Source organism: Podarcis filfolensis (genome assembly GCF_964270895.1).
Source record: "Podarcis filfolensis genome assembly, chromosome: Z".
Classification (NCBI taxonomy): domain Eukaryota; kingdom Metazoa; phylum Chordata; class Lepidosauria; order Squamata; family Lacertidae; genus Podarcis; species Podarcis filfolensis.
Genome location: NC_139617.1, coordinates 38010007 through 38023033, shown reverse-complemented (window position 1 = coordinate 38023033; position 13027 = coordinate 38010007). Strand labels below are relative to the sequence as shown.

General features: G+C 42.8%; 1 protein-coding gene across 5 annotated transcripts in view; it reads right to left on the bottom strand.

Annotated features, from left to right (window-relative positions):
* The window catches only part of SCAI (suppressor of cancer cell invasion), an 81080-nt gene that overhangs the window by 20542 nt on the left and 47511 nt on the right, over positions 1-13027 (bottom strand). For 3 of the 5 annotated variants that reach the window (XM_083596981.1, XM_083596979.1, XM_083596982.1), the window contains 4 exons: positions 9276-9371; positions 7757-7843; positions 7399-7497; positions 4380-4476 (listed from right to left, as the gene is read on the bottom strand). In XM_083596981.1, coding sequence (XP_083453107.1) covers positions 4380-4476; positions 7399-7497; positions 7757-7843; positions 9276-9371 — 379 coding nt within the window. Of the gene's footprint in view, positions 1-4379; positions 4477-7377; positions 7498-7756; positions 7844-9275; positions 9372-13027 lie in introns of all 5 variants that reach the window. The other 2 variants (XM_083596980.1, XM_083596978.1) reach the window with 1 other exon arrangement.

Here is a 13027-nt window from a genome sequence, read left to right as displayed (position 1 = left end):
GCTGGTTGGCACATTTCCGCCTCCTAGTAAGCTGTGCTACATCATCATCATCATTGAAATTTTTCAACATACACTATAATAAAAAACAAAGTAATCAAACTAATCTAAATAAAAGTAAAAGCAAAAAACAAAAAAGAGAGAAAGAAAAGAAAAAGAGAAAGCAGGGCAGGTGGATGATGAAAAAAGCCCTCTCCCAAAGGTAGATCCTTAACCCTTGTCACCCTTCGTATCTCACCTGGGAGCTTCCCTTTCTTCTCCCAGCCTCCAACCCTGGGAGATCTTCCCTTCCCTGCACCTCACGCAGGGTCTTTCACCTGCCAACCATCACCTTCTAACCTCATTAAGCCAGAGTAGAGGACATAATGAACAAAACGAAAAATAAGCAAAAGCATAGCGGATAAAAGGAAAAAGGAAAAGGAAAACTAGATGAAGAAAAAGATAATAAAACATAAAAAGAGTGGTGAGAACTTCTGATTCAAAGCGTTCACTGCAGGATGGTATCTAGCTGTATTCCATTATAATATCCAGCTGTTTTGCATTCAGCTAGATGATGTTTTCCCAATCTTCAACCCCAGACACAAGTTCATTCTCATTTCCACAAAAAAGTCCGAAAGGCGCTCCCCAGTTGTTATTATCACTACATGCCTAGAATAGTCTTCTTCCAATCTGGTATGTTGACCTTATCTCAAAAACAAAAATAAAAACCCAACATCCACTATAAGGATACTAATCCATAGTTATCCATTTGTTGTATATTAATTAATTCGTATCCAGTTCCATATCTTCCAATCCCATTTCCTGTTGGCCATGATTTTCCGTCCTAATTTGGAAAAAAGTTCCTTCCATTTCCCCCCCAAGAGAATTGGCACAGGCTCGGTAGCTTTTTCCTTTGAATTCATTCCAACTTGTACACAGGATCATTTCTCTCTCAGCTCTATCTCTGCCATCTCAAGATGTTTCTTAATGTCTGTTAATGGTTTCATTCCCCTCCTCCAGGATCACAACTTAATCATTTGTTTGTTCCACTCCTCCAGCCACCTGTGTGAAGGTCCTTTCCATTTCATTATCTGCTGCCTCTCACTTTACCATTCTACTCTCATATTCAGGCAGATCTCGATCGGTACTTTTTCCAAAGGCTCTGTGTATTCTTTGGTCTGAGCTTCTCTGATTCGTCTTCATTCACCATATTATGCATCTCGGCTCTGAGCTATCATATTCTCTTTTTTTTTATATAAGATTTTTATTGAGATTTTTACATTACAAAAAATAAAAACAAACAGAAAATGAAAAAAGGAAAAAAAAGAAAGAAGATCTTTCCATCACATTATTTTTCATTTACTTGTTTCTTGGACCTCCTCATACCTCTCTTTTTTGTATTCCAATTCACTTTATTAACTCAGCAATTTGTTTCCCTCTTTATTCTACCCAAGTCTTTATTCTTAAATTGTTACCTTCTTAATATTTTACTTTTGTGATCCCATTTTTTTTTCATATTCTTTTAACTCATTACAGCTAGAAATCTCTTAATTTTAATCCAACATTATTCTAAAATTCATTAATTTTACAATATTTCTGTAAATACTCTTTAAATTTCTTCCAATCTTCTTCCACTGACTCTTCCCTCTGGTCTCGGATCCCGCCGGTCATTTCCGCCAATTCCATATAGTCCATCACCTTCATCTGCCATTCTTCCAAAGTGGGTAAATCTTGTGTCTTCCAATGTTTTGCAATAAGTATTCTTGCTGCTGTTGTGGCATACATAAAGAAAGTTCTATCCTTCTTTAACACTGACTGATCAACTATGCCCAGGAGAAAGGCCTCTGGTTTCTTCAAGAAGGTATATTTAAATACTTTTTTCAATTCGTTATATATCATCTCCCAGAAGGCCTTAATCCTTGGGCACGTCCACCAAAGGTGAAAAAATGTGCCTTCATTTTCTTTGCATTTCCAACATTTATTATCGGGCAAGTGATAAATTTTTGCAAGCTTGACCGGGGTCATGTACCACCTATAAATCATTTTCATAATATTCTCTCTTAAGGCACTACATGCCGTGAATTTCATACCTGTGGTCCACAACTGTTCCCAGTCAGCAAACATTATGTCATGTCCAACATCTTGTGCCCATTTAATCATTGCAGATTTAACCGTTTCATCCTGCGTATTCCATTTTAACAGCAAGTTATACATTCTTGAAAGTATCTTAGTTTTGGGATCTAGCAATTCTGTTTCTAATTTTGATTTTTCCACCTGGAAGCCAATTTTCTTGTCCAGATTATATGCCTCCATTATCTGGTAATAATGGAGCCAATCTCGCACTTTGTTCTTTAGTTTCTCAAAACTCTGCAATTTTAATCTATCTCCATCTTGTTCCAAAATTTCCCAATATTTCGGCCATTTAGCCTCCATATTGAGCTTTTTCTGAGCTTTCGCTTCCATCGGTGACAGCCACCTTGGGGTTTTATTTTCTATCATATTCTCAAATGTGCAACTGTTCTCACAGAGCAGTGGTTCCCAAACTTCCACTCCCCCAACCTGCAACTACTTGGAAAGTGCTATGGGTGTTGGCAGATTACTGTGTAGCTATTGTAATGCAGAGCCAGTGTGGTGTAGCAGTTAGAGTGCTAGACTAAGACCTGGGAGACCAGAGTTCTAGGCCCACCACAAAGCTCACTTGGGCCAGTCATGGTCTCTTAGTCTAACCTACAGGGCTGTTGTGAGGATAAAATTGAGAGGAAGAACTATGTACACCACCTTGAACTCCTTGGAGGAACTGTGGGATATAAATGTAACAATAACCATAATAATAATGCACTATGCTAGATGATTTTTAATTTAATCATGAATGAACTCCTTAAATCCAGCCTTCTATTAAATCCACTGCTTTCCACTCCTTTCAAGTGCCTCTCCCCCTCCATCACTTCAGGTCCATACCACCCGGCTTCCAGGTGAACTGCTGAGTTCTGAGAACAACAGAGCAGTAAGTTGCACCCTCCATTCACAACTGCTGCTCCTGCAGACATGCTGTGGGCCACCTGAATGAAGCTTGCAGACAAGACACTGTCATAGAATACTGTGCAAGATATTATTATTTTTATACACGCAAAACAAACTTCACCACCACTTCAAATTAATAATGGAAGCACTGCTGTTTCCTCTTACACTTGGAGAGGTTTATGCCTTCACAGTGTACCAGAATCATTACTCCAGTCTCCGATGTTTCTACATGCACTATTGTACTTGCATAACTTGCATAACAACCCTGAAAGAGGAAAAACTGAGAGGGAGAGAGCGGCCAAAAACCTAATTGGAAAAAGAAGAAAGCCCAGAAAAGCCATCTAATCCTAAGAGTGGGAAGTTCTGAGGCTGCTTCTTCTTTCTTCTTTGGTGATCACTTGCAGCCAAGTAAGACTGTCTTCCATAAACATGGTTTTAACAATGAGTCTGTAAGTGACTTGTTGTTGTTTAGTCGTTTAGTCGTGTCTGACTCTTCGTGACCCCATGGACCAGAGCACGCCAGGCACTCCTGTCTTCCACTGCCTCCAGCAATTTGGTCAGACTCATGTTTGTGGCTTTGAGAACACCGTCCAGCCATCTCGTCCTCTGTCGTCCCCTTCTCCTTGTGCCCTCCATCTTTCCCAACATCAGGGTCTTTTCCAGGGAGTCTTCTCTTCTCATGAGGTGGCCAAAATATTGGAGCCTCAGCTTCACGATCTGTCCTTCCAGTCAGCACTCAGGACTGATTTCCTTAAGAATGGATAGGTTTGATCTTCTTGCAGTCCATGGGACTCTCAAGAGTCTCCTCCTGCACCAGAATTCATAAGCATCAATTCTTTGGCGATCAGCCTTCTTTATGGTCCAGCTCTCACTTCCATACATCACTACTGGGAAAACCATAGCTTTAACTATATGACCATAGCTTTAACTATAAGTGACTGTGGAGGCCAATTCTGGATCCACATGTCCTTCCACAGTGGGGACATTGGTTTCCGGGCGGGAGTAATCCAACTGCACTTTATACCCAAAGCACTATCTGCACCAAGGCAGGGGCTGACTGGAAGCAAACAAGAATAGGGCAATGATTCATACAGCAACACAACGAACAGCCTCCTCCATGGATGGATACCCTGAGATTCCAGGACCCTTCCATTAATTTCTCACTGCATAGAATTTGGGAATTGCTAATGGACAGTCAAGGTGGCATAGTGATTAGAGCGCTGAGCTTCAGTGGGGGAAAAGCCAGGCACAAATGCTTTCTGGCCATCCTCAACTTAACATGCACTCACATGGTCGTGGCAAAGCTAATACAAGGCTCCGAGCTCCTTGGAGCATGTGCAAAGTCTTAACTACACACATCACAATGGTACTATTGGTTTTACCTTTACAAGATCCTTGACGACATCCATTTTGTTCAGTAAAAGGCAAACCACAATGAATCGTGCATAATAACGCAGCTTCTTAACTACCAGTTCAGGCCTGGGAGGGAAGAAAAAAAGAGGAAAGAAAATTGGAGAAGGGAAAATTATTTAGCAGATGGAAGAGAAATGAAGAGGAACATGGCTCCTGTGAAGGAATATCAAGTGATGCCCATGTTAGATTTTAATCACAGCTGTAGTATAGGCAGAAATATTTCACTTTCAGTGCGTGTAGAATTATTGGAGCTTGAGAGGACAAGTGCTTGGAGGACTAGAGATAATTTACTATGGAGGTCTACGTGCCTCTTTACTACCTGCCAGCACAGCTATCTGGCCAATGGGAGGGATCATAGCTCTAGAGAACAGGATTTGCATGCAGAAGGTCCCACATTCAATGTCTGTAACTTCTAGCCAAATGACTCAGGTGGCTGCAGATGGGGAAATACTTTTCGCTGCCTGAGACCCTGGAAAGCCATGGCCAGTGAGCTTGACAAATAGGCTTGGAATAAGGCAGGTTCCTCCGTTACTAAATCCAGCTTCTGACAGAAAAGAACAAAATGGCTGGATTTAGAGCATGTAAGAAGAAAGCTTGTATCCCTTAAGAAAAGAATCGGGTAAGATTCAGTCTGTGGGGCAATCTTGGCCCCCAAGGCTGTATTCCCCAAACCATGCCTACCCAGCCACCCCATCAGCTGGCATCACTAGTGACAACATATGGTGGGAGGTAGGGTTAAATCCTGCAATGTTTTTCTACCATAAACCACTCAGCAATCCTCAGCTGAAGGGCAGTATACAAAATAAATAAATAAAATAAAATAAAATAAAATAAATAACCTCCCACTCTTCAGCTGATGAGAAGTTAAATCCTGCTCAAGCTTAGCAGGATTGCATGAAAGCCCCTTCCTGAACCAGGAAAGGGCTTGCACGGGAACCCCCTGCTAAAACGGGAGGGCGGGCCCTCTTTTTGGCAGCACCTTGCAAGATGTTTGAAGTCCCAAGTTTGTGCCCAGTGTTGTTGTGACATTTCTCGCAGTTTATCATTGTGCATTGTGGGTTTTTGAACAGATATTCCCTAAGACCTTTTGTGGGTGACATAGAAGGTAGTGGCAGGCACCCTGGCACCCTGGAGTCTCATGTAGACGATTCCTAGCAAAGAGCACGCCAGGACTGGTTTCACACCTCTAATGAAGATATCAGACAGGTATTTCCAAAACACTATTCTCCAAAGCAGCTAGCGTTAAGGCAAGTTTGGCTGGGAAGGGGCTTCCAGGTCAAAGATCCCAAGCCCTTCACCCTCTCTGCAGCAGCCACTGGGGCACCTGTCGGGAACCTACAGTTTTGTATTCTGCTTCCCCTGCATTAAAGCCCACCAGGGGTATTATTACTGCTGCTGCTGCTGTATTTATTTATACCCTGCCTTTTTCCCTAATGGGACTAAAGGCGGCTGACAACTAAAATAGAAACAGCTAAAAACATATTAAAAAGCAATCATCAAAAAACAATTAAGCATTAGTAGAATATATATATGTGTGTGTGTGTGTTAAAAATTGTATTATTTTGGTGCGCGCACACACACACATAAAAAAGATCATTAAAATAAAAAACATCACAGCACCAGCCCTTTCCTTAAAAGTAAACAGCCATAACAGGGAAGACAGTTCCAAAGGGCTGACTGCAGCAAGTTGCTGATTCTGTGGGTTCACCCTATCTATACTATAATTAGTTAATAGGATCTTATTTCCCAAATGACTCTGGAAAATTGGGCTTGTAAAGCCGGCTTGACACTCATATCATCCATAAGATATCTGCTGTGGCACTTGGCTTAGGGTTCTTGCTTTTACCCTAAGTTCTTTTCCCAAGTACAGAGTTGCCTTACTCATTATTCCATGTATTTATGTCTTTACTTTCTCTTTATCTACTTGCTCGCCAAAGTGTTGGAGGGGACATTGCTTTGGAACACTGAGCAGAGATAAAGCATACTTCTGAAGAACACTCTGGAAACCCTGTTCATTCACAGGCTGGAATGTTACATCCGCTGGAAAGGGGGATGTGTTACAGATGGAAGCGGTCCCCTGGGCAGTGATGGGCTCCTAAATACCCAAGTGGCTCCACCAAGCCAGGGTGGTAACTGGCTCTCCTCAACAGGAAGGGCTTATAAAAGATTCATGAATGAGCAGTGATGAGAAACCAAAACAACAACTCAATGCCAAAAAGGACCTGCACCCTCAGTGTTGTAGGCCCAACTCTATGGAACTCCCCACAAGAAGTTAGACAGACACTGTCCCTACTGAGTTTCAGACACCTGGTCAAGACCATTATGTTTCAGGAGGCCACTGCACCCTGAATACTTCTTGGATGTTTTGCATTACTTTCTTTTTTCTTTTTAGATTCTTTAGGTTTTAACTTTCGGTGGTTTAATTTAGTTCTTAAATTATGTATATGGTATAGCTTATTGTTGTAAGCCGCTTTGAGACCTAGATGGTGAAAAGCAGGATACAAACGTTGAAATAAAAATAATAATCTGGAGTCTAAGAACAAATGGAGAGCCGCGAGTACCCATGTGCTACAGTTTTGGATAATAATGGGTTTCTCCTGGATCTGGCTCACATAAAGTCTTGGCTTCTTCCTTGATTGACTCACTTGGCTCCTACTCCTGGGCCCTCATTCAACAGCTGCCTATGACTCATCAGGGATAGGGAACTTGTAGCCCTTCAGATTCTGCTGAACTGCAACTCCTTCACCCCAGACCCCAGCTTGGGCTTGATGGGCATTATGGTCTAATGACATCTGAGGAGCCACAGGTTCCCCCATCCCTGCTCCTGCCAACACCTGCACCTCAAGGGAGGAGACACACAGGTAGCCAAGGGATGCCAACTGAACTGAAAGTGGCTGCCCACCAGCTGCCAAGTCACACAAGTTTGACAATCCAGCACTTCTCACTTTTAAATTGCAAAAAACTCACAAGACTGAGGCATGGCCTGACCTGTCTTCTTTGTTGACTTGCGAGTAGTAAGACCTCTGGCGGATAGCAGAGTAGAAGGAAAAGGCTTCATTCAGGTAGCTGGTTTCAGACGTGCGAAGGCTGTGTGGGAAGAAACACAAAGGGCTCAGTGCTCTGCTAGATGAACATGTACCCCTCCTGCCCTTGGCTGAGAGGGCTGTCCGTCTCACAGCAGTCCTCCTGGCACTTCTGACATTCCACTGAACTTTTTGCCACTCTTAATTGCTAAGGCCAGCAAGACTTTCACTACAGAGAGACTGAGACAGACAGACAAACAGACACACACACACACACACACACACACACACACACACTGCATCCAGGAAGGGTTGTCACTTACTAGTAGTGGTAGTAAAGCTGCCCAATCTTGGAAGCGATTTCGCCAATTTGCCAGCGCTTTAATCCGTACCGATTGTCCAGAACTTGCCTTTATTTTTGCGGAGAAGAAAGGGAGAGTGTCACGTTCTATATGTTTATACACATACATATATATTAATTAAAAATAACAAAATATAATACTGAGTGCCCAAAATAAAAGGAATACCTAGAACTGAACATAGCAGGATATATTCATGTACCAAAATCAAGTACAGCAAATCAATATTACAAGGTTCCAAGCAACACAATTATTGCTCCAGTACATTATAATGAGACTCCTTTCTCCATTATCTTGCTGTCTTCCCTCTCTGGTTCTGATTATAAGTGTGAGCTTTACCATACATACTATGCCCCAGATTTTAGTCATCCATTCTCTCATGGATAGTGTACTCATTTCCCCCCAAGATTGTCAATAATAATTCTGGAACCAGTCAAGAAATGTTGCATTAATTCCCTGAGAAATCCTCAGACTCTCAGAAGGCAGTATTAAGCTCATTTGCTGATAACCACATTTCTCCCCGCCCCCTCTCTCTCTCTCACACACCACCTCAAGGGGCATTTCTATACTACATGCTTCTACCAATTTAACTGGCATAGTATCCCCTCCTCCCCACAGACATTTATGGGAATTGTAGTTTGGCAGAGGTGCTGAGAGTGTTTCATACTGATTCTTAGCTTCCAACAAGTAACTACCTACTCTGTGAGAGAAGATGAACGACAAGGAAAGTCATACTTCTGCTCTATTCTACCTTGGTCAAGCCACACCTGGAGTACTGTGTCCAATTCTGGGTACTGCAATTTAAGAAGGTCATCGACAAGCTGGAACATGTTCAGAGGAGGGCAACCAAGATGATCAAAGGTCTGGAAACAAAGCCTTATAAGGAACAGTTGCGGGAGTTGGGTATATTTAGCCTGGCTAAGAGGAGACTGAGAGGAGATAGGACAGACATCTTCAATAGCTAAAAATGGCTGTCACATGGAAGATGGAGCAAGCTATTTCCTGCTCTGCACTGTAGGACCTAAACCAATGGATTCAAGTTACAAGAAAGGAGATTGTGGTTAAATATCAGGAAGAACTTTCTGACGGTAAGAGCCGTTTTACAGTGGAACAGACTCCCTCAGGAGGTGATGGAGTCTCCTTCCTTGGAGGTTAATAAGCAGAGGCTGGATGGCCATCTGTCACAGATACTTTAGTTTAGATTCCTGCATTGCAGGGAGTTGGACTAGATGACCCTCAAGGTCCCTTCCAACTCTACAATTCTATGATTCCATGACTGGAAAAGCAGTTAACTTGCACTATGTATTGTATTTTCTCCATTGAGTTAATGCTCTATTTTTCTGAGGGTTGTTTAAGGCTCTCTTGCCCAGGAAAGGAGGGTGGCCTGGGCAACCTAGCCAACTGGCACCATCACACACACCACTCTGGCCCACATGTTCCTGGAAGAGGTAGGCAGCCATCTCGATGCAGAGTTGGCTCTTACCGGTGCTGCTGCTGGAACTTCCAGAGCTTGGTGTAAACATCAAAGGTCCGCCCAAAATACGATTGCCACTGCTTCTGCCCATACTGAGGCAAGTCTCTGCAAGAGAGCCAATAGGAAGAGTCCATGTTACCAAGCAGGGAAGAAAGGAGGAGGGGCATTCACTGTGGGAAGAGACAGTCCAGAGACAACCTGGTGCTACTTATCTCATCATGCCTGCCTCATAATCCTAACACTAACATTCATGTATCCAGTTTACATTATGGAAAACTGTCCATTTGCTTTGCATTTGGACACCTCTTAAGGTATCACAATTAAATGTGGCACAATGGTTCCTGAGAAGCAGCAGCAGGTTTTCATCTATGCTTGAAGAGCATTGGGCACCATTCTGAATCAAGATGATAGGTGGAGCCTTTCAAAACTGCACTGATTTTAACCACTGATTTCAACATGGCATGGATTGTTTTTTTGTTGTTTTAAGAATTCCTGAGCAACACAGGGTAGGCAGTTGCTATGTTCCTATATACATATCCATCCAAGGTTGGGGTTGTGGGTCATTTTTGTCATTAAAAACATAGATTTTGGAGTGAGGGGGCAGATTAAGATCCTCCTTGCTAGTATTGTATTCTTTTAAAGATGTCACATACTATACTTCATACCCCATAAATAGTAGGCTTTATTTATCAATGAATAAAACGGCATTTGTCCCACTACTTTCACCAAAAAGAACTGACCCAAAAACTTGTAACAGCAGCAGCTTTGGTTTCCTAGGTATCAATATATACCTTCCCATAAGCTTATCAATAACACACTTTAATATGTGAGTGACCATGTTCAACAACAGGTCCCTGGTTAAAATTTCTGGCATGCAAATCTCGCTGACAAAACTCACAGGCACAGCCTTGAGTACTTCCAAACCTATTCACAAGACACAGCAAGTCCCCTCCCATTCTTAAAATAAGCACCATTCAAGCTTAGGAAACAATCACCTCCTCTCTTGGAAGGGAATGAAATACTCTATCCACTTATCTGGTATATAATTTAAGAACATAAGAAAAGCCTGCTGGATCAGGCCAATGGACCATCTTATCCAGCATCGTGTTCTTGCAGTGGCCAACTAGATGCCTGTGGGAAACCTGAAAGCAGGACCTGGGCACAAGAGCAGCAGTCTCCCCTCCCTATGATTTCCAGCAACTGGTATCCAGAAGCATTTACTGGCTCCAACTATGGAGACAGATTACAGTCATCTTCGGGCTCTGGGGAAGGTCTCCTCATGACCCATGAGGGCTCTCCAGGGTGCTCCCCGCTTATGCACATTCCACTTTTGCGCATGGAGCGCATAACATAGCCCCCAACATGAATGGGGAGTCACCTGTACTTTTAACACACAGGCCTAGAAAGAAATCTGACGGGCAGCAGCTCTCTAGCTTCTGAGCTTTCAGTAGGTATCATCCACACACATCTTTCACAGCCAGAAAGGTTACAAAAAACTTTAAACATTCAGTGTTAGATTCTACTTGCACCAACACATTCTGGACCTTTCCTGTGGCCCCACAGCATCAATGCAGCCTACTGGTTCCAATACCTTAGTAATTTCTCCAACGCTACCTAAATTCCTTGAAGAACACTGGTACCCACAAAGGGAGGCGCATGTCCAGCATTGACAGCACAAAGCCTACTGAGGATGCACCACATCCTTCAGCTGCAGGAGGGGACACCCTCTTCCTCAGCACACTGATTTTCACACACACAATTCCTGCTTCCTCACAGTTTATAATAGGAAGAAGCTATTAGCCCAGCATGCAGCCGCAACAAAAAGCCTTTGCAGAATGCAGGCAATTATGGGGTGGGTGGTGAAGGAATCTGCAATGCGTCTTAGGCTTGGCTATTCTTCAGGGAAAACAACATATGTGGCCCAAGTGCTTGCTTTGGCCCTGCAGGGAACCGGGTCCTTATAGGGAATGGGATCACAAAGTGGTTGCTTTTCATAACCTTCCCATACACTCTTGCACTTTCCCGCAGAGCTGCTCACTTGCTTTTACACCAGCACTGGGTTCTCAGACATGCAGCTCACCAACAGGGTCATTAATGAGCAGTTGGGACAATTTGCAAGAATCCATGCCATATTCAGCACAAAATGATCTTTCTTCCCCAAGATAAGTTTAAACACAACACTGTTTGCTGCAAATTTCAGAGTGAACCAGGGAAAACTGGCTGTGGAAGATGCCTACTGGCTAGTATCCGTGACAACAGAAAGATTGTGAGCAGCTCTGCAACTATTTCACTAGAGATCCTCTTGGGTGCTAAGATTAGCAGAGCTGGCCTTCTTAGTGGTTCCTCTGCTCTCAGGAGCTTGAGGTGTTGTTGTTTTTTTGCAATGACACAGGAGAGGGTATTTTATGTGGCAGCCCCTAAGTCGTAGAATTCCCTCCCCACAGAGGGCCATCTGACACCTTCATTATAATGATTCTGGTCGGAGTGCTGAAGACACGCTTCCTTACTGCAGCTTTCGACATCTGAGGTGTACAGTTTTAGAATCCACCTTATTTTTGTGATTGTGTTGGTTTTAAACTGTTTTAATATTGTATTTTAATGTTGTAACCCACCTGGGACCTTAGGATGAAGGGCAGGTAATAAATTTTAATAATATTAACAATGACAATTATTAAGCTTGTGACTTTGCCTGGGGAAGGATAGGAGCAAAAAACAAGGTGCAATATGGACTTTTTTTTTTTATTTAACAGGATTTGTTTAGCAATTGTTGAAACCCTCTAAGTGATTTACGTAAGATGGACATATTATTAACACTTGCCACTTGAAGAATAAAAAGTGGACAGTCAACATAACCTGCCAGCCGAGGGATACACTAGCCTTGTATTTCAGCCCTTGCCTTGTAGAATCTGGACAGAAGAAATAGCATGCTGGCAAGTGAGAAGGCTGGCAGAGTAGGGCAAGAGTAATCTACCCCTTCTCTGGGCCTAGCACAGAAATCAAGGCAGGAAGGCCCCCTTTCCTTTCCTTTGCCCAGAAAACGCTGTTGGCCAATGGCCACTCAGCAACCTGCCCCTCTTTTGCCAGTCAGTTCCTTTCAGGCTAGTCTGTTAAAGGAAAAATGAAATTGCAGACTAGCACATTTTGTGGGCTTATTTCCAAGGGTGATGCTAACAGAATTCAATTTGTGGGGACAGCATTATGCTTGCAATACAAGTTGTGAGGGCAGAACAACAAGGAAGAACCCACCATTAATTATTATGGGTTACTGCCAACTAAGTCCTACTCAGAGAAGACCCACTGAAATTCATGGGCTTAAGTTTACCATGGGTCTTCTCTGAGTAGGGCTTACTTTTGCTACAACCGTACACATTCTGCACCAGATATCAGACTGGTTTGAACTCTTGACTGGTTTGAAAACGTGCTAATTCACATTGTGCACATAAACCTAAGATTTATTGGCCAAGGATTCAAAAAACCATTGTCCTGAAAGCATAACATAGGCAGCTTCCCATCTGTCTATCCTGCTAGCATAGTACCATCTCCTTTCACTATCAGCAGCAATTTAGGATCATGGACAGAGGCCTTTCCCATTACCTATTACCTGACCCTTTTTAAAAAATCAGCATTAGCCACTTTCCCTACAAAAGATCAGGAGATAACTAGAGATGCCTAGGACTGAAACTGTGACCTTTTGCATAGGAACATAGGTAAATGACTACTGTGAACACCACTGCTAAAAACACTCGATGCAGCAGGTACGA